This window comes from Anabrus simplex, chromosome 5 (assembly GCF_040414725.1).
Source record: "Anabrus simplex isolate iqAnaSimp1 chromosome 5, ASM4041472v1, whole genome shotgun sequence".
In the NCBI taxonomy this organism is placed as follows: Eukaryota; Metazoa; Arthropoda; class Insecta; order Orthoptera; family Tettigoniidae; genus Anabrus; species Anabrus simplex.
Window position 1 is genome coordinate 7,738,521 of NC_090269.1, and position 24,483 is coordinate 7,763,003.

General features: G+C 40.5%; 1 protein-coding gene across 6 annotated transcripts in view; it reads right to left on the bottom strand.

Annotated features, from left to right (window-relative positions):
* LOC136873661 (RNA-binding region-containing protein 3) overlaps positions 1–24,483 on the bottom strand; it is a 134,921-nt gene that overhangs the window by 74,095 nt on the left and 36,343 nt on the right. The window contains exons 1-2 of one of the 6 annotated variants that reach the window (XM_067146750.2): positions 22,760–22,790; positions 3,973–4,118 (exon numbers count right to left, since the gene is read on the bottom strand). In XM_067146750.2, coding sequence (XP_067002851.2) covers positions 3,973–4,118 — 146 coding nt within the window. In that variant the 5' untranslated portion in view covers positions 22,760–22,790. Of the gene's footprint in view, positions 1–3,972; positions 4,119–12,653; positions 12,720–22,429; positions 22,669–22,759; positions 22,791–24,483 lie in introns of those variants that run through there. The other 5 variants (XM_067146749.2, XM_067146747.2, XM_068228002.1 and 2 more) reach the window with 5 other exon arrangements.

A 24,483-nucleotide genomic window follows, 5' to 3' on the forward strand; every position in this document is an offset into this window, starting at 1 on the left:
GGAGGGAAATGCATTCTACCAGAGTGTGAGAAACCTGGTGTGGAGAAAGTGGTGATGAGATGTACTTCTGCCCAGTATTGACAGATGCAGTAGAGATCTGGACAATGTCAAGAAGACACGAGAATATCTTGACCCACGACAACTTGGCTATGAACATGGACATTCTCATGGTTTTCGATTTGGACAGTTGTTATTAGTAGGCTGTGTACCTGATCTTGTTTTTTTTTTTTTTTTGTTATGTTTTTTAAATTTTATTATGAAAGTTTACGTTTGTTAAATAGTCTGTTGACAGTGCAAGTGAAATTTGCTCAGTGTAGCTGTATCTTGTGCTTCGTGAATAAATAAATAAATAAATAAATAATCCAGGCCCGTGAAATTAATTTTTAAGAAGCAAGGAAAGACAAGAAAGAACAGTGAGAAATGAGGGCGCGAGGAAGGTACTCGGAGTTGAAAAGCTTTTCGTCAGAATGGAGAAGGATAATCTTAGATTGTTTGGACATGTTGAGAAAATGGAAGAGGGAAGGATGGAGTGACCCAGATAGAAAGAGAGAAGGAAGGGGGAGACAATAAAGAATAGTATAATTAGAAGAAACCTGGAAGAGGAACAATGGCGGTTAGAAGAGGAAGATAGAAAGGTGCCATAAACATCCCAACCCGGCAGGAGCTGGACAAGGAAAATGGATGATGATGATGACTTGAAAAAGATACCATTAATTACTTAATCAATGTTCGTAATTAACCCTTACCCCTCGAATTAAAGTTCTCTGTTCTGTCCCTAGTACTCGTATTTTAAATGTGAATTTCTGTCTTATATGACCTGTATCTATCTTTCACGATTTTGGAGATAGCACTTGCTCTTAAATGATGTATTTAGGCTATAAACGTTTACAGCAGGCTATAATGGAGCAAATAAAAGCAATATGTGCAATTTAAGACATATTATCGTACAGTTCTATGATTATTACTATTATGATTATCAGTAAAAAACAATTGAAGAACTCTAATTCAGTGCCTAGTTTCATACCTCGCGGTGGTTTGTAGCCTGAAACCGGGACCTATTGATTTATAACTGGACCAGCCATCAGCTACATTTAATGTGGTTTGGATCTACATGTTTTACCCTATTTTGGGCATCTTCAACCTGTAGAGAACTTTAAGGTCAAGGTCTGGGACCTTATTTAACCATATGTAATATGGTATATGGTTGTGAATATTGTATATTACTCATATTTATGTACTGTTCACATTTTTTAAATATCATTGTGGCATGTTAATTTTTAAGAGGTTACTACTATGTACCATTCATCATCATCATCGGTTTGCCCTTCCAGCGAGCTGGGTAGGGTGTTTGAAAACTAGCGTCTTCCAAAGTTGCCTATTCAAAAACATTTCGTTGTCCAAGACAGATTCCCAATTCCATCCTCTTCTCTCCACGTCTTCCCTCAGTTGGTCCATCGATCTTCTTCTTGGTCTACCAGCTGGTCTTCTACCTGTTATACTCTTTTCCAAATAAGCACATGGTAACCTTGTGGTATTCGTTCAACATCCCCAAACCATTTTAAGTCTAGATGACCTAAGTCTTTCCTCCATCGATTCATTTAGACCTAGGTTAGATCGGATCTCATCATTTTTCACATGATCAAGTCGGGTCTTTTGGAGGGCAGTTCTAAGAAATTTTATTTCACAGGCTTGAATCCTACTACAATCCTCTGATGTTAGTGTGCAGGTTTCCAGAGAATAAGTAAGGATGGGAATGAAATATGACTTGTACAGGGTCATTTTTGTTCTTTGTGGGACCTTCTCATTCCATAGTAGGTGTCTAACGATACTGTAAAAGTTAGAGCCTTTGGTTACTCTGTTTGTTATTTCTACCTCAGCTCTGTTATTACTAGCCATTACGCTTCCCAAATAACTGAATTGGTGTACTACTTCAACTTGGTGGTCCTGTATTTTTATGTTGCATTCTGTATTATGTCTGCTGATTTTCAATGCTACTGTTTTTGATGGGTTCACTTTCATTCCATAATCATCAAACTTCTTACACCATGCATTCAGATTATTTTGCACTCCCTCCTCTGTTTCATCCCATATTTCCACATCGTCTGCAAACACCAGAGCCTGAAGATCTTTATTACCTTTTCCTTTTAGTTCCTTTAAAATGGTATCCATAACTGCTATGAATAGAAGAAGTGATAAGGCTGTTGTACTCCTTTGGTTGTATTGAACCATTCAGCGTGACCGTCTCCAATTCTGACACAGCTTTTACAATTACTATATAGCGTTTGGATCTTCCTAATAAGGTACTCTGGTACACCAAGTTTTCCAAGACTTTTCCAAATAGTTGATCTAGGAACATTATCATACGCCTTTTCAAGGTCCATAAACACAATAATTAGGTCTTTTCCTCTTTCCCAGTGTTTCTCTGCCAACATCCTCAAAGCAAATATCAGATCTGTTGTGCTTCTTCCAGTCCTAAAAGCCATGTTGTTCCTCTTCTAAGATAGGCTCTAGTATATCCCTTACTCTGGCTTCAATGATCTTCTCCATAATTTTAAGGCCGTGTGATAAGAGGGTAATGCCTCTGTAATTTTCACTTTTCCTTCTACTCCCTTTCTTAAAGATAGGGACTATCACCCCTTTTGTCTAATCTTCAGGTATTTTGTTATCCTTCCGTATTGTTCTGAGGACTCTATACAGCCACTGTATACCTGGTGGACCAGCAGCTTTAATCATGTCAGCTGTAACTTCATCAGCTCCTGCTGACTTACCACTTCTCATCCTATGGAGAGCTTACTCTACTTCTGTCCATGTAATTGGGATATCTTCCTCTATTGTTTTCTGTCCTACATCCTCAACAGAGATCTCTTTAGGGCCATTTAGGAGCTTCTCCAAATATTGCCCCATTGTATCCGTGATATATTTCATATTGCGAACTATATTCCCATCTGCTGTCTCCAGAGCTGTAATTGCTTCTTTATCTGATATTTTACTTTTTACTATTCCATATATCATTTTCATACTCCCTTTACTGTCTTCTTCCAGTTTAGTTGTAAATTCTTTCCAACTTTTCTCTTTTTCTTCCCATACAATTCTCTTGACTTCCAACTTTCTGTATCTATATTCCTTTGCCATCTCTTCCAATTTATTGTTGTCTATTTGGTCGCTGTTGATTCTTCTGTCAGACTTAGCCACATCAAGAAGGTTTTTAGCTTTATTCCTTTTCATTATGGCTTCTTTCACTTTATCATTCCACCAAGATGTTCTTTTCTCTCTCACTCTTCTGCTTGTTCTTCCACATATTTTATCTGCATTACCAACCAGACTTGCCTTAAAATCATTCCATTCTTCAATACCTTTCTTTGTGTCTGTTACTGGTATTTTAGCTCTGATTTCCTCTTGAAACTGCTGTTTGACTTCCACATCTTTCAATTTCCAGTCTTTAATTCGTGGTTTTTTCTTCTTGTTTACTTTAATAATAGGTTTGGTGACTTTTAGGTCTGCAATGAGGAGTCTATGGTCATTATCAATGCTCTCACAATGTTCATAATTTATATTACATATGGTTAAATAAGGTCCCAGACCTTGACCTTAAGGTTGTCTACAGGCTGAAGATGCCCAAAATAGGGTGAAACATGTCTCTGATAAGTCTACATAAATTCATGTAGATCCAAACCACATTAAATGTGGTATGTATTGAAGAGGTGGTTTCATTAAATTATCCTGGAGATATTTATGCATAACGTCATTTTCAATACGGAACAAGAATGAGAGTTGTTACTTGAAACGGAAAGGAAATATCGTAATGTTGGGCCTCCCCTGACAGACAAGTGGTATCTTTTTCAGGTACAATCTGTTATTTCATTTTTTTCCCCCCATGTATTTTCTAAATTTATTTTATCCTGAATTCATTTTTGCCAGACTGAAGATGGTCTCTTCTTCACTGACTGACCTGTCACTGTGTGTTCAACATACCTTGCAAACACCACACTGTTTTTGCGTATCTTGGAGCTCAACACTTTGACACGAACCGCTCCAAAGTGTACCAACAATTCTTCTTTCTCCTCATCTGTGAGATCAGGAGATAAATGGCGGATACGCAAGGTTTTACTGGCGATCATCTGAAAAGTCAAGAAAAATTATTAGCAATAAAAAACAACAATATGAGACAAAGAATTCAAAATATAAGTGACTGTGTAAACAAGGAGTGCCACGAAGACACAAGAAGCCATGAAAAACTATTACAAGTGTAAAAAAAAAAAAAAACACCCAGGTGCAAGAAAGATGTCTTTCATAACGTCAACACTGTGGTTATAAGGCCACAAACACGATGAAATGAAATATTCATGAAAAAAAATTGCTCAATCGTTGGACTATGTACATACACTTATTGATGGGCGCCAGCTACAAATCAGCGTAACGATAATAGAATATCTCTAGGGTGTGAGGTAATAAGCTAGGCCGCTATTAGCCGTGGGCAACTAGTGGCGCAACTGAGCAACTAGTTGCCGGCCGTCATCTGAGCCGGCAACTGCTCTGGTGACTTTTAGTTGCTCAAATGCGTGACGGGGCATTGCAGTAAATGTAGCCTATTAGCCGATGTACCTCCCCGCGCATGCGGAAACAACACTCAAGTTCGTGTTCTCACACCAGCATGACGTAATGCGTAAGATGGAACGCAATTGAGTCAGGGATCCACCTAACCATTATCATTCTTCATTACCTTGTTTGTTTACTTATTGTGATAGTTTATTTATTGAACATGGAGACATCAAATAAACTACAACAGGAAATGAAGGAGATGGCAAAATTGTTTGAAAGTCAAATAAATACTGAAGACCATTTTTGAGGTAGAATGAAAACCAGTCACTTGGGATTCCAGAACTGAAACTTAAACCGACAAAATAGAAAACGCTGAATTCTTGAAACAGTATTTTAAAGAACTTTATTACAAAATTCGAAGCAAAACCTGTTGGCGAGAAGAATACTCTAGGTGAGTATTAAAATTATTTTTGCTAGTGGCTTTACGTCACTCTGACACAGATAGGTCTTATGGCGACGATGGGATAGGAAAGGGCTAGGAGTTGGAAGGAAGCGGCCGTGACCTTAATTAGGGTACAGCCCCAGCATTTGCTTGGTGTAAAAATGGGAAACCACGGAAAACCGTCTTTAGGGCTGTCGACAGTGGGATTCGAACCCACTATCTCCCGGATGCAAGCTCACAGCACGGCCAACTCGCCCGGTATGTAAGTATAATTAAATGTTTATTACTCTTATATGGAAATATGTAATACCCATAAAAATTCTATAATCATTTACATTTACAAGTACCATCGATCCATTATATGGCTATATTAGTGAATTACAGCTCAGATGGAAAACATTTGTTTAGTCCTATGTCGTTTCCCATTATTTCTTCTTTTATGTGGCCGAGCAATTTGTAAAATGAGGACTTTGACATGCGCAGGTAATTGAAAAATTTACTGTCATTCTCATTTAGATCGTCAAACAATATATAATATAATCCTCTACTCAGTTGAGAAACAAATATAGAATGTTTCCACATTTTCCTAACCCTTCGGTTTTTCCTTTTTAGTAAAAGAGCAAGAAGAAGAAGTTCTTTGAGGGATGCTATTCTCTCAACTGATTATTCGCCGGTATGAACCAAGCAATTATTCGCAAGTTGCGCCACTGATCGCTCGTTACTTAAATCCTGTGGCAACTAGTTGCACCACTAGTCGCCCACGGCTAATAGCGGCCTTACTTTGACAGCATAACATATAGGTTCTGGGAAAAGGACAATGAAGTATGGTGTTCCCATTAAAATTTGAGGTTATCTAATTCTACCACTGAAATAAAATCATAAATTGTACTTAATACTAAACAAAATATTTTCTTTAAATTGATAATTGAAATGGCAAGACTTGTTGCAATAATATAGATAGCCTATGATATAAAATTCTGAAATTACAACTGAAAGAAACTCTAGGCATTAAATTTGAAATCCCACTGACCGAACATTTAAAAGTTGTACAAGAAATTTATCCCTCACTGGTTCACTTAATTGTACCTTAAACACTTGAGTGTTATTATGATGTTGGTATCAGCTGTAGGTATCTCAAACCTAATTTGGTGATGTATCCTTTTAGTTTCACAAACGAGATATAGCATGACTTGAAATTATATTCACACTTCACAATCAACTTTACAAGTAATTCACTGATAACTGTTGGTCTGCATTACGATGACTCAATATTCGACTGTCACCGAACTGACACACAAACTCGACCGAACAGATACACGAAATACACTCGGAACATATAATCCATTTGGTCATTGACGACTACGTATCCATGTGACTGCTTCTTCTTCATCTCACTGACTCACTGACCAACTGTGGCCCCACTCTCTTTCCAACTGATTCCAACACTTCATGGCAGGTCTTTCCATTCAACTCGTTCCAAGCAACTGAACCATCCAACTATCCAACTGACTGCCGCTACAGAATACAGCCCCTTTATATAGACATATAAGTTGTTACACACACGTCATTTCTAAAAGAATACATGATGTAACTCCCACCCAGCTCCAAAGTATTACGTATAGTGATGAAATAGCCTCAGGCAAACTAGGAGTTCTCTAAATTATCTCATAGTCTAAATGCATACAATGACAGAGTGATGACAGTATACTGCAATGTCAAAAGGTTTCACAAAACATATCCACATCTGATATTAGGCAGCAACTCTCAGTCTTCGTGGTTTTAATGCTCACACACATATATACATAATAAATTCAATGTCATAAGGCAAGTTATAATTAATTAATACAAAGCAAAATCAGATTACAGAATTGAATCAAACAATAATAATAGTTACAATAATAGTAATGTCCGACTCGTTGGCTGAATGGTCAGCGTACTGGCCTTCGGTTCAAAGGGTCCCGGGTTCGATTCCCGGCCGGGTCGGGGATTTTAACCTTCATTGGTTAATTCCAATGGCCCAGGGACTGGTGACAATCTGTCACCCTGTCGCACGCCGGTCTTAATGGCGAAGTGCTCCAATATTACACCCATGAATTTCACTTTTGACTTTGTGTCCATGAGTGTTTCCTTGATGAGTCTTAATGTCTTTGGGTCAAGCCCTTGTTCTTCTAAGATATTAAAGAGAGACTGTCAATCGATCGAATTGTATGCTTTCTCAAAGTCGACGAAACTACAAATAATCGGAGAGCTTTGGGTTGCTCTATATTTCAATATTGTCTTCAAGTTAAAAATTTGCTCAACACAGGACCGCCCATTCTCCAATTTTGTGTTCAAGCTGTTCTTGTACGCTTTGAAGAAGACATGCGGAGAGGATCTTGTAGGTGACTTGAACAAGAGAAATCCCTCTGCAGTTATTTACATCCGTTTTGTCACCTTTCTTGTGTACCGGATGGATAAGTGCATATTTCCATTCTTCAGGTAGCTTTTCTTTTTTCCAGATGTCCATAGTTATTAGTGTGAGCTCCTCAAGTGTATTTGGTCCTATGTTCTTTAAGAGTTCTGCAACTATGCCATCTTCTCCAGACGCCCTGTTATTTTTGAGTCTGAAAATGAGTCTCTGGATTTCTTCTTTGGTAGCTAGTGGAGATTCAGGGTTTACGTGAACAGGAGTTTCTTTGGGCCATCGTAATATTTGCTCCTGGCAATTGAGTAATTCAGAGAAATATCAAGCCAACTCCTTACAATTATCCTGGTTAGACAGCGCGAGTTTTCCGCCTTGTTTACGGAAGCATAAATTCTGTGGGGTGTATCCTCGGATTCTTCCTGCGAAAGTCCTGTGGAATTCTCGCATATTGTGATCTCGGAAATCTTTTTCTGTAGATTCCAGTTGGTCCTTCATGTATCTCCTCTTCGTTTGCCTGATTACTTTTGCCACTTCCTTCCTTGTCTGAAGATAGTGTTGTTGAGTCTCGAGTGACTTCTTACAGTTATATTTCTGAAAAGCTCTCTTCTGCTTGTCCAGTGCTTCTTCACATGTAGAGTCCCACCAAGGGTGTTTCGTATTATTCTTCAATGGAATCGTCTCTTTAGCTCTCGTAATGGTCTTGTCATGGAACTGCTGCCAAGTGTCCACCTTTTCCTTTTCCCATTCTTCTTTTATGTTAGTGTCCTTTATCTTTTTCATGTCGAACTTCTGAAGATGAGATTTCTTGCAGTGGTTTCATTTCGGGGTAGATTTAAGTTTGATACGCACTAAATAGTGGTCAGAATCAATATTAGCTCCTCTTTGAACTTGCACATCATGAATTTCTTTCTGTACAGGATATGTGATGGCTACAGGGTCGATCTGATATTCTCCAATCCTCAGAGAGGTGGACATTACCTTCAGGTTGTTCTGTTGACACAGCTCCATAAGTCTCATGCCATTCTTGTTGGTGAATTTATAATAATAATAATAATAATAATAATAATAATAATAATAATAATAATAATAATAATAATAATAATAATAACAACAACACAGATGAATGCTTGTAATGGGATTTGAACCATTACAACATGTCAACTTTGAACTGACACAAAATAGAAATTAGACTTATGAAATTGTGGTTGTCTCTCCAAATCAATATCTATTTTCTATTGCTATAGGGCTAACGTCACACTAACCCTGATAGGGGTGTGTTAAGCAGGGACCTCTTTGCTATTCTCTGAGCCATAACCCTAGTGATGGAAATGTAAACAGACTTATTGTAGAAGTCAGTGGAGTCCATTCAGATCATTCTTGATTGCCCTCCATAGTGTTTGGTGCTGAAACCGGAAAGAAGACGACAACAACCAGGTTAAAACGAAGACAGGAGCTCTTACCACACACAATGAATCAGAAATTACCTACATGGACCAGATGTTTTGCGGCTCAAAAGGAGACGAATTACAGACAAGAAGAAAAAACGGAAACAAGCAGCCCAAGGCATGATAAACATCAACCCTGAGACGAGAAGAGAAGAGGAGATCCAACCATAAGAACACAGTCACACCTCGAACATGCACTCCAACCATCCCTCACTAAAGCATCAGCCTGGTGGCCACGGTCGTTAAGGCTTCAAGTCTATACCGTCAGTCAGTTTGAGTCCCGTTGGCCGAAAAAAATTTCAACATCAGAATGTTGGTTGGCAGGGTAGCAGAGGTGGTGGTATACAATCCCTAATCACTTCATTGCGTGCCAAAAGCCTGGATTAAATTCCAAACCTGTCCGCAGTGTTCATCTGGAGTGAGGGCATATGACGCCGTAAAGCTTCGAGCAGACCCATTGGTGTTGTTCGACAGGAGGAGAATAATGTCAAATATTCCACCTTTACAATTCTGTGAATCATCTTTATTGTACAACTACATTAAGCTGTAATAATGAGACATGTTTCGTTCTTCTTTTGGAACATCTTCAATCAAATAAGAATAAGACCCATTTAAAAATATAGGAAGGACAAAATTCAACTATCTGATAAAAAGCTTTGCATCCTTGTTGCAACACGACATGCTGACATAAAAACCTTTGGTAATATGTAAAAATCTTTAAAAACCTGCACATGGTGTAACGTAGACCACAATATCAAAATATTGCATATATTGTTTTAACTGTATTACTGTGTCCATGCACATGGCTTGTAAAATAAACTGATCATGCTGATGTTGATGACCCAGCATTTGAAATTATTGCACACATTAAACTTTTTTTCTGCTGGTGGCTTTATATCACACCATCACACATAGGTCTTATGGTGAGGATGGGACAGAAAAGGCCTACGAGTTGGAAGTAAGCGGCCGTGGCCATCATTAAGGTACAGCCCCAGCATTTGCCGGGTGCGAAAATGGGAAACCACGGAAAACCATATTCAGGGCTGCTCGACAGTAGGATTCGAACCCACTATCTGCCGGATGCAAGCCCACAACCGCGTGCCCCTAACCGCATGGCCAACTTGCCTGGTCGTTAAAAACTGATGTTACAAAAAAAAGTAGTTTCATAAAATCCTTGCCCGTCTCATAACTGAGCACTGCTCTAGAAGGACGTCGAGAGTTGACTCGGAGGGGAATACGTGACACTCAGTGAGATATCGAGGGATTGACCTGAGAACTACCGATTCTCTCATAAGAGCACGTCACACGTGCGTGAAGTTTTTGGTTTTATTTATGCGTTTTCAGTGAGTTGACATAATTAAATAGCAGCGTGTGTCATTCCTTGATATCTCCTCTCAACTTGAGGGGAAAGGTATGTGCTGTGTTTGGCTGCAGTGACTATGAAGTAGAGAAGAATGCGCCGTCTTTCTTGCGTTTCCCTTGTGGCAAGAAAATGTAAGTGAAAAAGAGATTTTTATAGTACTTCATAATCTTCTGATCTGCTGGACCCATATTTTATTGTATAGTGCAGCAGTTAACCTTCAATACCGATGTGTTGTTGTAGGTGTGATCTGTGGGTTTGATTTAATTCAGGAAAATACATATGCATACATGTGCGGCTCCTTGTGCTCCAAGTTACCCCATTTGGAATGTCGTAATGCTTTGTCAAGCACTGAAGAAAATATGTGCGATTTAAGAAATGTACATATTTTGTTGAAACAATATGATGATGCAAATTTGCTTTACCCTAATGTAATGGCATTATGGCAAGTACTGCTAATAGGGAAAGTTTGAATGTTTTTGAGGCTAAATTTATAGATTTTCTTTCTGTTCGTAGGCTTTAAGTTAAAAGGAAAATTGTCCAACTCTTAAATGTAAATTCATCGAATCACGTGTGTAAGGAATATGCCGATATTTTTGTTGACAAGTGTTTTAATATGATGATACAATGCTTTTAAATGTGAAAAAAGAAAAATCTAACCGTAAACGTTCAGGCAGAAATTCTAAAGCTAAAGAAGTAATGCATAAATGGAAGATCAAGCCCTTTCACAGCAGTCCATTTCACATCTTGATTATATGTCTAATTTCAGTCTTTAAATAATAACCTGTTAAATAATTCTTCATTCATTTATCCAGAATTGCTTTAGCAACTTTGAAGTTATCTTAGTTACACTTTCTTTCTAGGCGTAATTTATTTATTCATTTCCACATCTACATTTCCATTGATGTTTGAATTTAGTGCGAATTTTCAGGTCAAGCCACTAGGAGCGCCACTTGCGACTTTTGTCCCATTTTAACAAGGCTAAATCCGGAAGTGTCGCGTGTTGTCTCTACTGTATTTGGTGTGAAGTCGTATTGCTTTACTTTGATGCCCTATGGTAAAGAATTTGTTGATTATCTCTAATATAGTTGGTCCGTTATTGGACATTATACATTTTCCAGCTAACTCATTCCTGGTTGCCAGCGTTTTGCCCCAGTGTCCTAAGTTGGGCTCATCAGTTGATAAACAGCACACCTACCAAGATACATGGCTAGTGAATACGGCAGAGGCCACTGCGTAGGCTACTTGGAGCCACCGGCAGTTCCAATGCAGAGAGACTTTGTCTCATTTTCAAAAATTGATGCCTGCCTGGCCATCAAATGATACAGATGTTGATTCCCATAGGGAACCTGAAGTACTTGTCCCGAATGAGTAAATTTATAATACCAATGTAGTTGGCAACAGTTTTTGTACAGAACTGAAGCACGGCCGATAATCTATATGAATAAGCATTGCACATTACGGAACACACGTGGAGTTACAATCAGAACATGGGTCGTCGAGCTCCAGTTTTGAGCTATTATTGTCCATACAGGAGAGGAGGAGGCTTTTCTCCCAAACACTCTCCTCATATTACAATCGGGCATAAAGTCTGGGGATTACCATGACAATATGAGATTGATGAATTAAGAAAAGTGGCTAAAAACTAAATGAACACCCAACCTTCACCCAGAATATGTCTTAGTGATTGATAATGCTGCTTACCACAATGTTCAAATTAACCTCACATCAAATTTCTCATTCAAAAAAGCAGATATGGTTGACTAGCTTATGACTGATGAGATTTCTTTTGACCTAAAATTATACAGACCAGAATAATATTCCCTAATTGCAATTATGAAATCTGGAATTTTGTCCCGGAGGAGTTCTTTCACAATAAAGGTACAACATGAGACTGTCGCATTTAAGCCTCTTCAAATACCAGCCGACTGCGAGATCAAACCCAGGACATTGGGCTCAGCTACTCAGCCTCGCTGAAGTCTTCCAATGTTTCTATGGACTTTTGTAACATGGCGTCCTACTGTTAGTAATATGAGCAGTGACACTGTAGTCATCATGGTCAAGCAAGGGGCGTGCGGGCAGGAGAATGAACCAAACGATGATGAAGATATTGCTTGTTGTTTACAGGGGCCTAACATGTAAGGTTGTCAACCCCAACGGTACGAGATGGACGACATGATATGATGGCCCTAATTAAAATTTTTAAATGTATCCAATGACTCGAATTTAAAACAAATGAAGATGAAGAATGATGGTGAAATTTAAAAATTCAGTGGATCTAATTTGCAATGCCTTATTTTTGGTAAAATGAAAGATAATAGGTAATGGTAGAATAATACATTGCCTTAAAATTCAATAATATATCATACAATTTTTAAAAACACATTAAATTATACAAACACAAACTAAAACACAGTAAACAATAATATAAAGAGTAACACGGAACACTACGATAAAACAAACCACTATCCCTCATAAAACTCTCGCAGGATGAGGGAGATTGACCAGGTCCACGCACTCCATAAGGATGTGTACAACGGTAAGACGATTGCTGCAAGTACACACCGGAGGTGGTTCTCCTTTCAGTAAATAAGAGTGCATTACTACACCGTGACCGATCCAAAGTCCTCCATACCTTCGTTGTACCTTTTATCGCTCTCAGCTTATTTGGAAGTAGAATGGCCTGCCACTCCATCTCTCAATGGGACATAACCAGATGTCTCAGCTAAGTGCGAATATCACTTACTGGAACCTTGTAAGGCAACGGGGGCAGTGTAACTGCCTTCATGGCAGCCTGATCTGCTAACTCATTTCCCTCTACACCCATGTGGCTTGGGAGCCACATACTTGTGATTCTGGTGCTGGCATCCAAACACCCGGCCAACAGGTCCTGGATCTGCTGCACCAGAGTGTGCCGAAGGAAACAGGTATCAATAGACTGTAGCGAGCTCCAGGAGTCAGTACACAGCAGAAAATGTCAGCACTCATTGGACAGTGCATACCACAGAACTTCACAGATAGCATAGACCTCTGCTGTAAACACACTACAGGTTTCCGCGAGAGCAAAAAGAAACCTATCATTGTTGACAATGAACACATGCGTTTCTGCCCTCGAACCATCCATGTAAGCGACAACTGAACCTGGATACCGGCCAACAACAGACAGGAAGAACTTCCGAATAATCAAAGAGTCCGTGGTTTCCTTTGGGCCAGTGTGCAGATTCAGGATTATTTCAGATCGTCGTATTATCCACAGAGGTACCCGACTTGGTTGTCTGAGAAAGCGGGGACCGAAGGTACATCCAACAATCTGCGACTGTTTTCCACGCGTATTCCAACTGGCCACGTTGCTCGAGGATAAGCGAGGATAACTTGGGTGAAGTGGCATCTGTCGCAAATTTGCAGCATAGAACAGAAGCATTTGCTGGCGCCTCAGGTGTAAAGGCATGTGTTTCCCTCGAACAATCCGTGTAAACGACGACTGAACCTGGATACCGGCCAACAACGGACAGGAAGAGCCTCTGATAAATCGAAGGGTCCGTGGTTTCCTTCGGGCCAGTATGCAGATCCAGGATTATTTCAGGTAGTCATATTATCCATGGAGGTACCCGACTTGGTTATCTGAGAAGGCAGGGAACCGAAGGTACATCAAACAATCTATGACTGCTTTCCAAGCATATTCCAACTGGCCACGTTGCTCGAGGATAAGCGAGGATAACTTGGGTGAAGTGACATCTGTCGCAAATTTGCAGCATAGGACAGAAGTATTTGCTGGCGCCTCATGTGTAAAGACAGCAGGTTAGCAATGGGGCTTGTACGGAAAACTCCCGTTGCCAACCTAACCCCGCTGTAGTGGATGCTATTCAGTTTCGTAAGGATGCTTTGCCTTGTGGATCCATACGCTGCACTGCCGTAGTGAAACCTGGATAAAATATGTTCCCTATAAAATCGTAGGAGCACCGTGTGGTCAGCTGTCCAATTAGTACTGCTAAGAAACTTCAAAATATTCAACTTCTTAGTGCATTGCACTTTTAACTGTCACACATGTGGCTCCCACGATAATTTGCTATCAAAAAAGAGCCCTAGAAATCGGTATGTGTCAACTACGGGAAGAGCAACATTTCCTAAATAAAGTTCAGGATGCGAGCGAAGAGTGCGTTTCTGGCAAAAGTGCACAACAGAGGTCTTTGCAGTTGAAAACCGAAAGCCTTGTTCTAAAGTCCAATGTTCTATTCTCCTAATAGCTTGCTGCGACTGCCATATTATGGGAGCTATAATGCAGAGCAAAATCGTCCACATATAGCGACGGTATTACTGCTGAATCAGCAGCAGCGACAATACCGTCTATAGCAATCGCGAACGAATGAACTAAATAAATGCAGACTCTGCATGTATCTGGTTCACGCTATATCTCCCATCCTGTAACGTCTTCCTCACTCCTCCCCTCATGAACATAACTAAAGCAACATTCGCTACAGCCACTACCAACACGTCTACCTCATGCAAGGTCCCATGACTGTCCCTCAACCATGTTATCTATCAACTTCAATGCAACTATCAGAGTACATCAAATTTTCACTCAAATACCATTAGTCCCACTGTTACTGGGCGAGTTGGCCATGCGGTTAGGAGCGCGCAGCTGTGAGCTCGCATCCGGGAGATAGTGGGTTCAAACCCCACTGTTGGCAGCCCTGAAAATGGTTTTCCGAGGTTTCCCATTTTCACACCAGGCAAAATTGGCTGTACCTTAATTAAGGCCACGGCCGCTTCCTTCCCATTCCTAGGCCTTTCCTGTCCCATCGTTGCCATAAGACCTATCTGTGTCGGTGCGATGTAAAACAATTTGCAAAAAGGTCCCACTGTCAAAGTCCTCTCACCTCTTCGGCACCTCACAGAACTGATACGCTCATGTCTCCAAAAGTGCTTGGACTGAAATTAAGGTAATGGGATCTCTTTTTTAGTTGGGCTGAATTCCTGAGGCCAAGTTGGCACGTTCAATCCTCGCTCAGTCCGGTGATATTTCCCGGTACAACCCTTGGAAAATTGGAACGAGAATGGAGATGAATGCTCCACAGAGGGTGTTCTTGGTAGTTGACAAGAGTGCCAATAGGAGCGTCGTAATGTGGTACAAACGGTCAAATTTTTCTCAGCACTGGTTTCGTGCAGGTCGAATAAGGGGTTATATTTTGTTTACAGCTTTTCTTCGTTGGTTTGCGCCTGCCCTGACTAGAGACAAATATGCAGGGTGTTTCAGCAGAGCCTCTCAAAGTGCTCTCATGTCAGCCATTGGCCCAAAATGTTGGCATCAGGAACACATCTGAGATTAGAACCGAATGTTTATGATTGATCAGCAACGCAAAGTTGGCTATTACGTCTGACTGCGCTGAATTCTGCGAGTGACGCCATGCCTCATAAAATGCATCCAATGGCAGTGTGTGTTGAACAGAGGATTGTGGGTAATGGTGGAAAATGTTTGTGTGTTTTGTAATGTAAGTAAGGGTGGGATGTTGGAATTTCAGCATTGGCGATGAACACATCTCTCCTCAACAAGGTAGTGTTGATGATGATGCTTACTGTTTAAAGAGGCCTAACATCGAGGTCATTGGCCCGACAAGGTAGTGGTGGTGATTATTGTTTTAAGAGGAAGTAGAACTAGGCAACCATCCCCTATATAAAACTAATCAGAAAGAAAAAATGGAAGGGGTCCGACACTTCAAAAAATGAAGGTATCGGCCAAAGGAAGACAATGGCCATGAAGGGCGTGAAAATGGAAGACTCCCTAGGCCTCCACATGTAATACCATCGGGGTCGGAAAAGAACAAGAGTTGACCAAAGAGAGGTCGGATAGGATAGATAAAAGTAAGAAGTCTGGCACAAGTAAGTGGAAGGAAAGCCAGGACTCAGCTAAGGGCCCCGTGGTCACCAACCCACGCTCCAAAGTTCAGAGCCCCTGGGGCCCCTTTTAGTCACCTCTTATGACAGGAAGGCGATACCGTGGGTGTTATTCTACCACCCCCACCCACAGGGGGATCCTCAACAAGCATTTTAAGGTAACATTCATTCATTTTATCTTGCTGAGTAATATGTTACATGCAGGTCCCTATCCTCCTAAATTCTTTCCACCTATTTCCCATCTTTACCCCTCACACATGATGGTGGTGATTAGAGTACATAAAACTGAGCAATTAGCACTAATCACAGAAAGAAGAAAGAGGGCCAACATTTCAATGAATGGAATGAAAGAGAACAGAAATATCTCAAAGGGCATAAAAGTGAAAGTTTCGTTGGGCCTTTCAAACTTCTCTAACAGTAGGCTATGCAGGTACAAAACAAAACTGCAGGTCCAATCTGACCTCCCCCACTCTCAGCTTCACATGTGTTGCATGTAAGGTCGGGAAATAATTAGACATATTTGCACAATTACGAACAGGTTCGATAGAACGCAGTTTGTGTTGAGGAAATATTATTCCACTGATGCTTAACATATAGGAGTTCAGCAAAATACAACACACATTTCAGATTTACGAGAACGAATGTACTGTATCATTATTGACCAATCTAAGGCTTTTGATACAACAGATCATGGGAGACTACTGACAAAAATGAAGCCCACTGGGCCAGACAAAAGACTGAGTGGAAACAGGTGAGCTGAGTCTGTAATGATAAAGAGGGGGTTCCGCAAGGCAGTAGTATCAGTGGACCTTTATGTTTTCTTATGTATACAAATTATGTGAGTGACTTTATACTACAGGTTGTAAGTTTCACCAAGAGAAAACAGTTTTAATTATAGTGTTGACGGAGTGAAGGTACCTCACTATCTAGGAGTTAATATAAGGACATTGGGCAAATCACATTAACAAGATTGTGAATAAGGGTTAGAGATTTCTTCGTATGGTTACAAGGGTACTTAGTAAGGAGAGAGTGTTGGTAGGACCCTAATTAGAGTGGGACCCTCGCAAGGATTTGAGAACTGGGAAACATCCAGAGGAAAGGAGCAAGAATTGTTCTGGGTGATTTCTGTCAACAGTAGTATTACTAAAACTTTGGTTTGCTTGACTAAGCAGTATGTTCCAAGCTGTCAGCAGAAAGATAGCATGGAAAGACATTAGGAGATGAATAAGCTTGAATTTAAAAGTAGGAAAGATCATAACATGAAGATTAAAGTTGGAATTCAAAAGGACAAACTGGAGCATATATATATATATATATATATATATATATATATATATTATATACGAAGAAGAATAAGGGATTGGAATAATTTACCAAGAGAGATGTTCAATAAATTTCTAACTTCTTTGAACTAGGTAACCAACTGATAAGGAATTTGTCACGTATGCAACAACCCCAAATGCAGATCAGACTAAACTCTGTTCTTATCACAACTTTTTTTTTTTCTGAAACTATATTTTCAATACATACATTATCATTATAGACTATTATGCCTTTCAGCGTTCAGTCTGCAAGCCTCTGTGAATTTACTAAACGTCGCCACAATCCTCGATTTGCAGCTACTGTTGTAGCCTCATTTAGTTCTATACCTCTTATATTTAAATCGTTAGAAACCGAGTCTAACCATCGTCGTATTGGTCTACCTCTACTTCTCTTACCCTCCATAACAGAGTCCATTATTCTCCTAGGTAACCTATCCTCCTCCATTCACCTCACATGACCCCACCACCGAAGCTGGTTTATGCATACAGCTTCATCCATCGAGTTCATTCCTAAATTAGCCTTTACCTCCTCATTCCGAGTACCCACCTGCCATTGTTACCACCTGTTTGTACCAGCAATCATTCTTGCTACTTTCATGTCCATTACTTCTAACTTATGAATAAGATGTCCTGAGTCCACCCAGCTTTCACTCCCGTAAAGCAAAATTGGTCTGAAAACAGACCGATGTAAAGATAGTTTCGTCTGGGAGCTGACTGACTTCCTTCTTACAGAATACTGCTGATCGCAACTGCGAGCTCACTGCATTAGCTTTACTACACCTTGATTCAATCTCACTTACTATATTACCATCCTGGGAGAACACACAACCTAAATACTTGAAATTATCGACCTCTTCTAGCTTTGAATCACCAATCTGACATTCAATTCTGTTGAATTTCTAACCTACTGATATCAATTTAGTCTTTGAGAGGCTAATTTTCATACCATACTCCTTGCACCTATTTTCAAGTTCCAAGATATTAGACTGCAGGCTTTCGGCACAATCTGCCATTAAGACCAAGTCGTCAGCATAGGCCAGACTGCTTACTACATTTCCACCTAACTGAATCCCTCCCTGCCATTTTATACCTTTCAGCAGATGATCCATGTAAACTACAAACACGAAAGGCGAAAGATTACAGCCTTGTCTAACCCCTGTAAGTACCCTGAACCAAGAACTCATTCTACTATCAATTCTCACTGAAGCCCAATAGTCAACATAAATGACTTTGATTGATTTTAATAATCTACCTTTAATTCCATAGACCCCCAGTATAGAGAACATCTTTTCCCTCGGTACCCTGTCATATGCTTTCACTAGATCTACGAAACATAAACACAACTGCCTATTCCTCTCGTAGCATTTTTCAATTACCTGCCGCATACTGAAAATCTGATCCTGACAGCCTCTCTGTGGTCTGAAACCAGACTGGTTTTCATCCAACTTCCTCTCAACAATTGACCGCACTCTCCCTTCCAAGATGCCAGTGAATACTTTGCCTGGTATACTAATCAATGAGATACCTCGATAGTTGTTGCAATCCTTCCTGTTCCCTTGCTTATAGATAAGTGCAAATACTGCTTTTGTCCAATCTGAAGGTACCTTACCAACACTCCATGCTAATTTTACTACTCTATGAAGCCATTTCATTCCTACCTTCCCAATCTACTTTACAATTTCAGGTCGAATTTCATCTATTCCTGCTGCTTTATGACAATGGAGTTTATTTACCATCCTTTCCACTTCCTCAAGCGTAATTTCACCAACATCATTTTCCTCCTCCCCATGAGCTTGACTGTTTGCAACACCACCAGGATGATTTCCTTTTACATTGAGAAGATGTTCAAAATATTCTCTCCACCTCTCCAGTGATTCCTTGGGATCTATTATGAGTTCACCTGAATTACTCAAAACACTGTTCATTTCCTTTTTCCCTCCCTTCCTAAGAGTCTTTATTACTGTCCAGAAAGGTTTGCCTGCTGCTTGACCTAGCATTTCCAGATTATTACCAACATCTTCCCACGACTTCTTTTTTGATTCAACAACTATTTGTTTCGCTCTGTTTCTTTCATCTACATACAAATCTCTGTGTGCCTCGGCCCTTGTTTGGAGCCATTTCTGATAAGCCTTCCTTTTACGTTTACAAGCTGCTCTCACTTCATCATTCCTTTTCCCATCTTTGCACACAGTCGTTCCTAGGCATTCCATTGCTGTTTCTACTACAGCATCCCTGTATGCCACACATTCTCTTTCTACATCCTGAGCCTGCTTACTGTCCACTGTTCGAAACTTCTCACTAATCATATCCATGTACTCCTGTCTAATTTCCTCGTCTTGGAGATTTTCTACCCTTATTCATTTGCAGGCAGATTTCATTTTCTCTACCCTAGGCCTAGAGATACTTACTTCACTACAGAACAGATAGTGGTCTGTATCATCGAAAAATCCCTGGAAAACCCGTATATTCCTAACAGATTTCCTGAATTCGAAGTCAGTTAAGATATAGTCTATTATGGATCTGGTACCCCTAGCCTCCCATGTGTAGCAGTGTATAGCCTTATGCTTGAAGAATGTATTTGTAACTGCTAAACGCATACTAGCACAAAAGTCCAGCAAACGCTTCCCATTCCCATTAGCTTCCATATCTTCCCCACATTTATCAATCACCTTTTCGAATCCTTCAGTTCTATTCCCAACTCTCGCATTGAAATCGCCCATTAGCACTATTCTATTCTTGCTGTTGACCCTGACCACGATGTCACTCAATGCTTCATAAAACTTGTCAACTTCATCCTCATCTGCACCCTCACATGGTGAATACACGGACACAATTCTAGTCCTAATTCCTCCAACTGCCAAATCTTCCCACATCATTCGCTCATTTATGTGTCTAACAGAAACTATGTTGCGTGCAATGGTATTCCTGGTAAAGAGCCCTACCCCAGACTCTGCCCTTCCCTTTCCAAAACCCGTCAAGTACACTTTATAATCTCCTATTCTTCCTCGTTATCTTCCCTTACCCGAATATAACTTACTCCTAGCACATTCAGATGCATCCTCTTTGCTGACTTAGCCAGTTCTACTTTCTTTCTTCCATAAGCCCCATTAATATTGTTAGCTCCCCACCGAATTCCATTTTGTTCACCAAGTTGTTTCCAAGGAGTCCCTTACCTGCCAAATGGGAGTGGGACTCCATTACTCACTTAGGTCCGAGGCTTGCTTAAAATGTTCTGAGCTTGGTAAATTCATGAAGCAGGATGCTACCCTACTTACACATAGTCCAAGTAAGGATCTCTCCTCTAATGGGTTATGGACCACCGATGAATTGTATAGTCCTAGCCGCCTGAGCACGAGGAGGGCCACAACTCAGAATATGTCTGAGATACCAACTCCCATTGCCCTTGCTGGCGGGACCTAGTGTTTACAGTGCACTATGTCTTCTGGTATGGGCTAGAGCAATCTTGTTACTTTCATTGATCTGTCTCAGCTTTATCCTTGGCTTTGACAAAATGAAAGTGACTGAGGTATGAGTGATGCTAGTAATGCCATTCCTTCTGCAGCCAGTCCCTGCTATGAATGGTGTGAAAATATTGCTCATAGGGTCGGTTGGTGCATGCATTTCAGTGGGCTTGGCAGACTGATATGTAATAGCAACTTCTGGCTCAGTGAGGAAAGCAACGGGAAACTACCTCACTCCTCATTTCCCTAGTACGCCTCTTCAGTGATGCCTAGGCCATCTATGACAGCTGATGGCGGAGCTGTTGAGGATCCAACCAGCCTTCGGGCTGAGGACTAAACATACATACATACCAACTCCCATTCCATAGCAAAGGTATCCCGACTCTCAGGACCACTTACTAGGCCACTCAACCGTTGCCCATAGTTCACGAACTAGGACGTGACCACAGTAACCCACACCATGAACCATTATTTTCACAGTATGTAAAAATAAACTTCTTAAATGCTTAACTTATTTCAAACAACAATTCTATTCTAATCAATTTTTTTTATTTTTTTGTTGGTTGCTTTACGTTGCACCGACACAGATAGGTCATACAGCGACGATGAGACAGGAAAGGCCTAGGAATGGGAAGGAAGCGGCCGTGGCCTTAATTAAGGTACACCCCCAGCATTTGCCTGGTATGAAAATGGGAAACCACGGAAAACCATCTTCAGGGCTGCAACAGTGGGGTTCGAACCCACTATCCCCCAGATGCGGGATCACAGCTGCGCGCTCCTAAGCCCTCGGCCAACTTGCCCGGTAATCAAAATGTTTACCAGGACTAAAATAATTATTCACAAAGGGTTAAATAACAGAAAGTAACCCTTAGGAAGATGCAAAGTTTTGTTATAGCCTTCTGTGCAGGTGGAGATGTTTGACAGGCAGGTATTCTTTGAAGACCAGTACTAACAGAACAGGTTTACTAAACCAAAATAATACTAAAGTATCACTGTAAGTTGGAAAGTCTTTAGAACGGTGAGTGCCAATGCAACGTCCTAATGAATGCTTAGAAAAACTTCAAATAACATTATTATTATTTGCTAGTGGCTTCACGTCACACCGACACAGGTAGGTCTTATGGCGACGATGGCATTGGAAAAGCCCACGAGTTAGAAGAAAGCGACTGTGGCCTTAATTGAGGTGTGAAAATGGGAAAACACGAAAAACCATCTTCAGGGCTGCCGTCAGTAGGATTCGAACCCACTATCTCCCGGATGCAAGCTCACAGCTAGGCACCCCTAACCGCACGGCCAACTCGCCCGGTAATGAAATTATCGGCCTCCTATCTGAATATACCATAATTAATTTATTTCAATTAGGTACACCTGATGGAGCAACGGAAAGTTAAAGGCAAAATATTCAGTCATCGGATACAGTACCCTGATTTATTTTAAACATGAAACCCTTGCAGCCAAAAACAAAATTCTAACAGCAGTTACAGAAGAGAATATATCAAAACTGTTGCATTTCATCGAGAAAGTTCATAGTTCTATACAAAAATGTTAAGTGTCTTCTACACACCTTTCGTGTAAGATTTCAGACGAAAATGAAAAAAAGAATAAAAATAATAGGCCTACATATCTTTCCAGCCACGACTATCTTCTTATGTCAACCGCCTCACTTGTTTCAAATTATTATAATTTCAGCCTCATTTCACTCACAACTTAACGAAAATACAGCCTCTTCCCTTATGCTTTAGTTTCAGTACTACTTTTAGGTTAGAGTGATGTTCTGTTCTGTTCGTGAAGTTTATTTGGGCTCGTTTAGAGTGATGTTAAGTATATTATATTATGTACATGTGCACTGCAACATCAAAACAAGCAGGATAGCCAACTATGGAATAATTAAAACCTTCTTCTCCTTTCTTCATGCTTATGGGATCTCTTACTATTACCAACAGTCGGCCGTGATTACCAAATACTGTATTTATATTTGCTGTTACCGAGTAACAATACTTGTTGATAGAAATAATCATTCGAAAAAATATTAACCCGTAACGCACATACAGAAGAAATCTTGCTCATATGGAAAAGGATAATGTACAGACATGTTGTAAATTGTCGGAATTTACGCGACACTTCCGTATTTAGCCTTGTTAAAATCGGAGACAATTCGCAAGTGGCGCGACCTGGAAATTCGCGCTAAATTCAAATATCAATGGAAATGGATGTACGGAAAAAGATTTAAAAAATTACGTCTATAGGTGGGCCGGCGTAAGGTTGCACATGACAGCTGCGCACAATATTGGTCACACTGCAATGGCGCACGAAGCGATGTTGCCGCCGTAACAGCAGCTGATTGCACGACACATGGGTTTTTAAAAACATGGGAGAAATGTTTTTAATGTCATCGCGATGATACACAATACAAATGAAATCTGCCGACAAAAATTGAACTTTCAACTCACCGATTATTCACCACACAAAATTACCTATACGAGACAAATATACTACGAAGTTCTTATTATCGTCATGTTAGAAAACACGGAAGAAATCGGCCGACAAGGATCTCACTTCAAATACACCAATAAATGTTGGAATAATATACACCGGTGCTAACACAAAATGTTTCAAGTAAAAATCTATAAAATTACGAAAATTCAGAAACCTTATTTTCATACCCGATTCACAAAGGCAGAAGCTCGATACCCTCCAGTTCACTGCCATCACTACAGTCGCCTTCGTTGTCATTGTCATCATCGCCTAGGCAGATCATCAACTCCTGAGAGTCACTGATGATGCCATGTACTGCCATTGCTGAATTAATGAATGCTGCGACATGGCTAAATTTCTTCCTGCACAAAGCCGCATCCATTCGAGCAATACTCTCCCGGAGCAGTCCTTCCACTTCAGTAACTGTGAAGGACTTGTTATAAGTGCGTACGTAACGTTTTACTTCACCCCAGACCGTACTAACTCAATGAGGTTTAAGTGACAGTGGTACGGCGGCAACCTAATTACCTCGAGCCCTTGTTCCTTCGCTACCTCGTCGACTTTTTTTTTTTTTTTTGCTTTGGAAAGGCCTAGGAATGGGAAGGAAGCGACCGTTGCCTTAATTAAGGTACACCCCCAACATTTGCCTGGAGTGAAAATGGGAAACCACGGAAAACCATCTTCAGGGCTGCCGACAGTGGAATTCGAACCCACTATCTCCCGGATGCGAGCTCACAGCTGCGCGCCCCTAACCGCACGGCCAACTCGCCCGGTGTCGACTAATTTAGTCATACACATATGCGCTGGGATATTTCTTTACTGCAGCCATTCCACTTACAGTTCTTTATGGGCGCTCGAAGAAGGGGTCTTGTCCATTATTACGGAGTGGTAACGTGCATTGTCCATAACAATGACAGATGGGACTTTGAGCTGTAAAAATCGTACTTGTGTCTTCGTTTTGCATCAGCCTGGAAATAATTAATTCCTGTTACAGGAGATAGCTTAATTCGTTTCTTTCCCGGAATGCTGTGAAACAAGTTCCTACTATCAGCCCCGTTTTTGCTACTGCTTTGTACCCCAGTCACTTTTTCCTTCTGTTCTTGGAGGCAAACACCTGTCTGAATGACAGTACGCTTTGAAAGC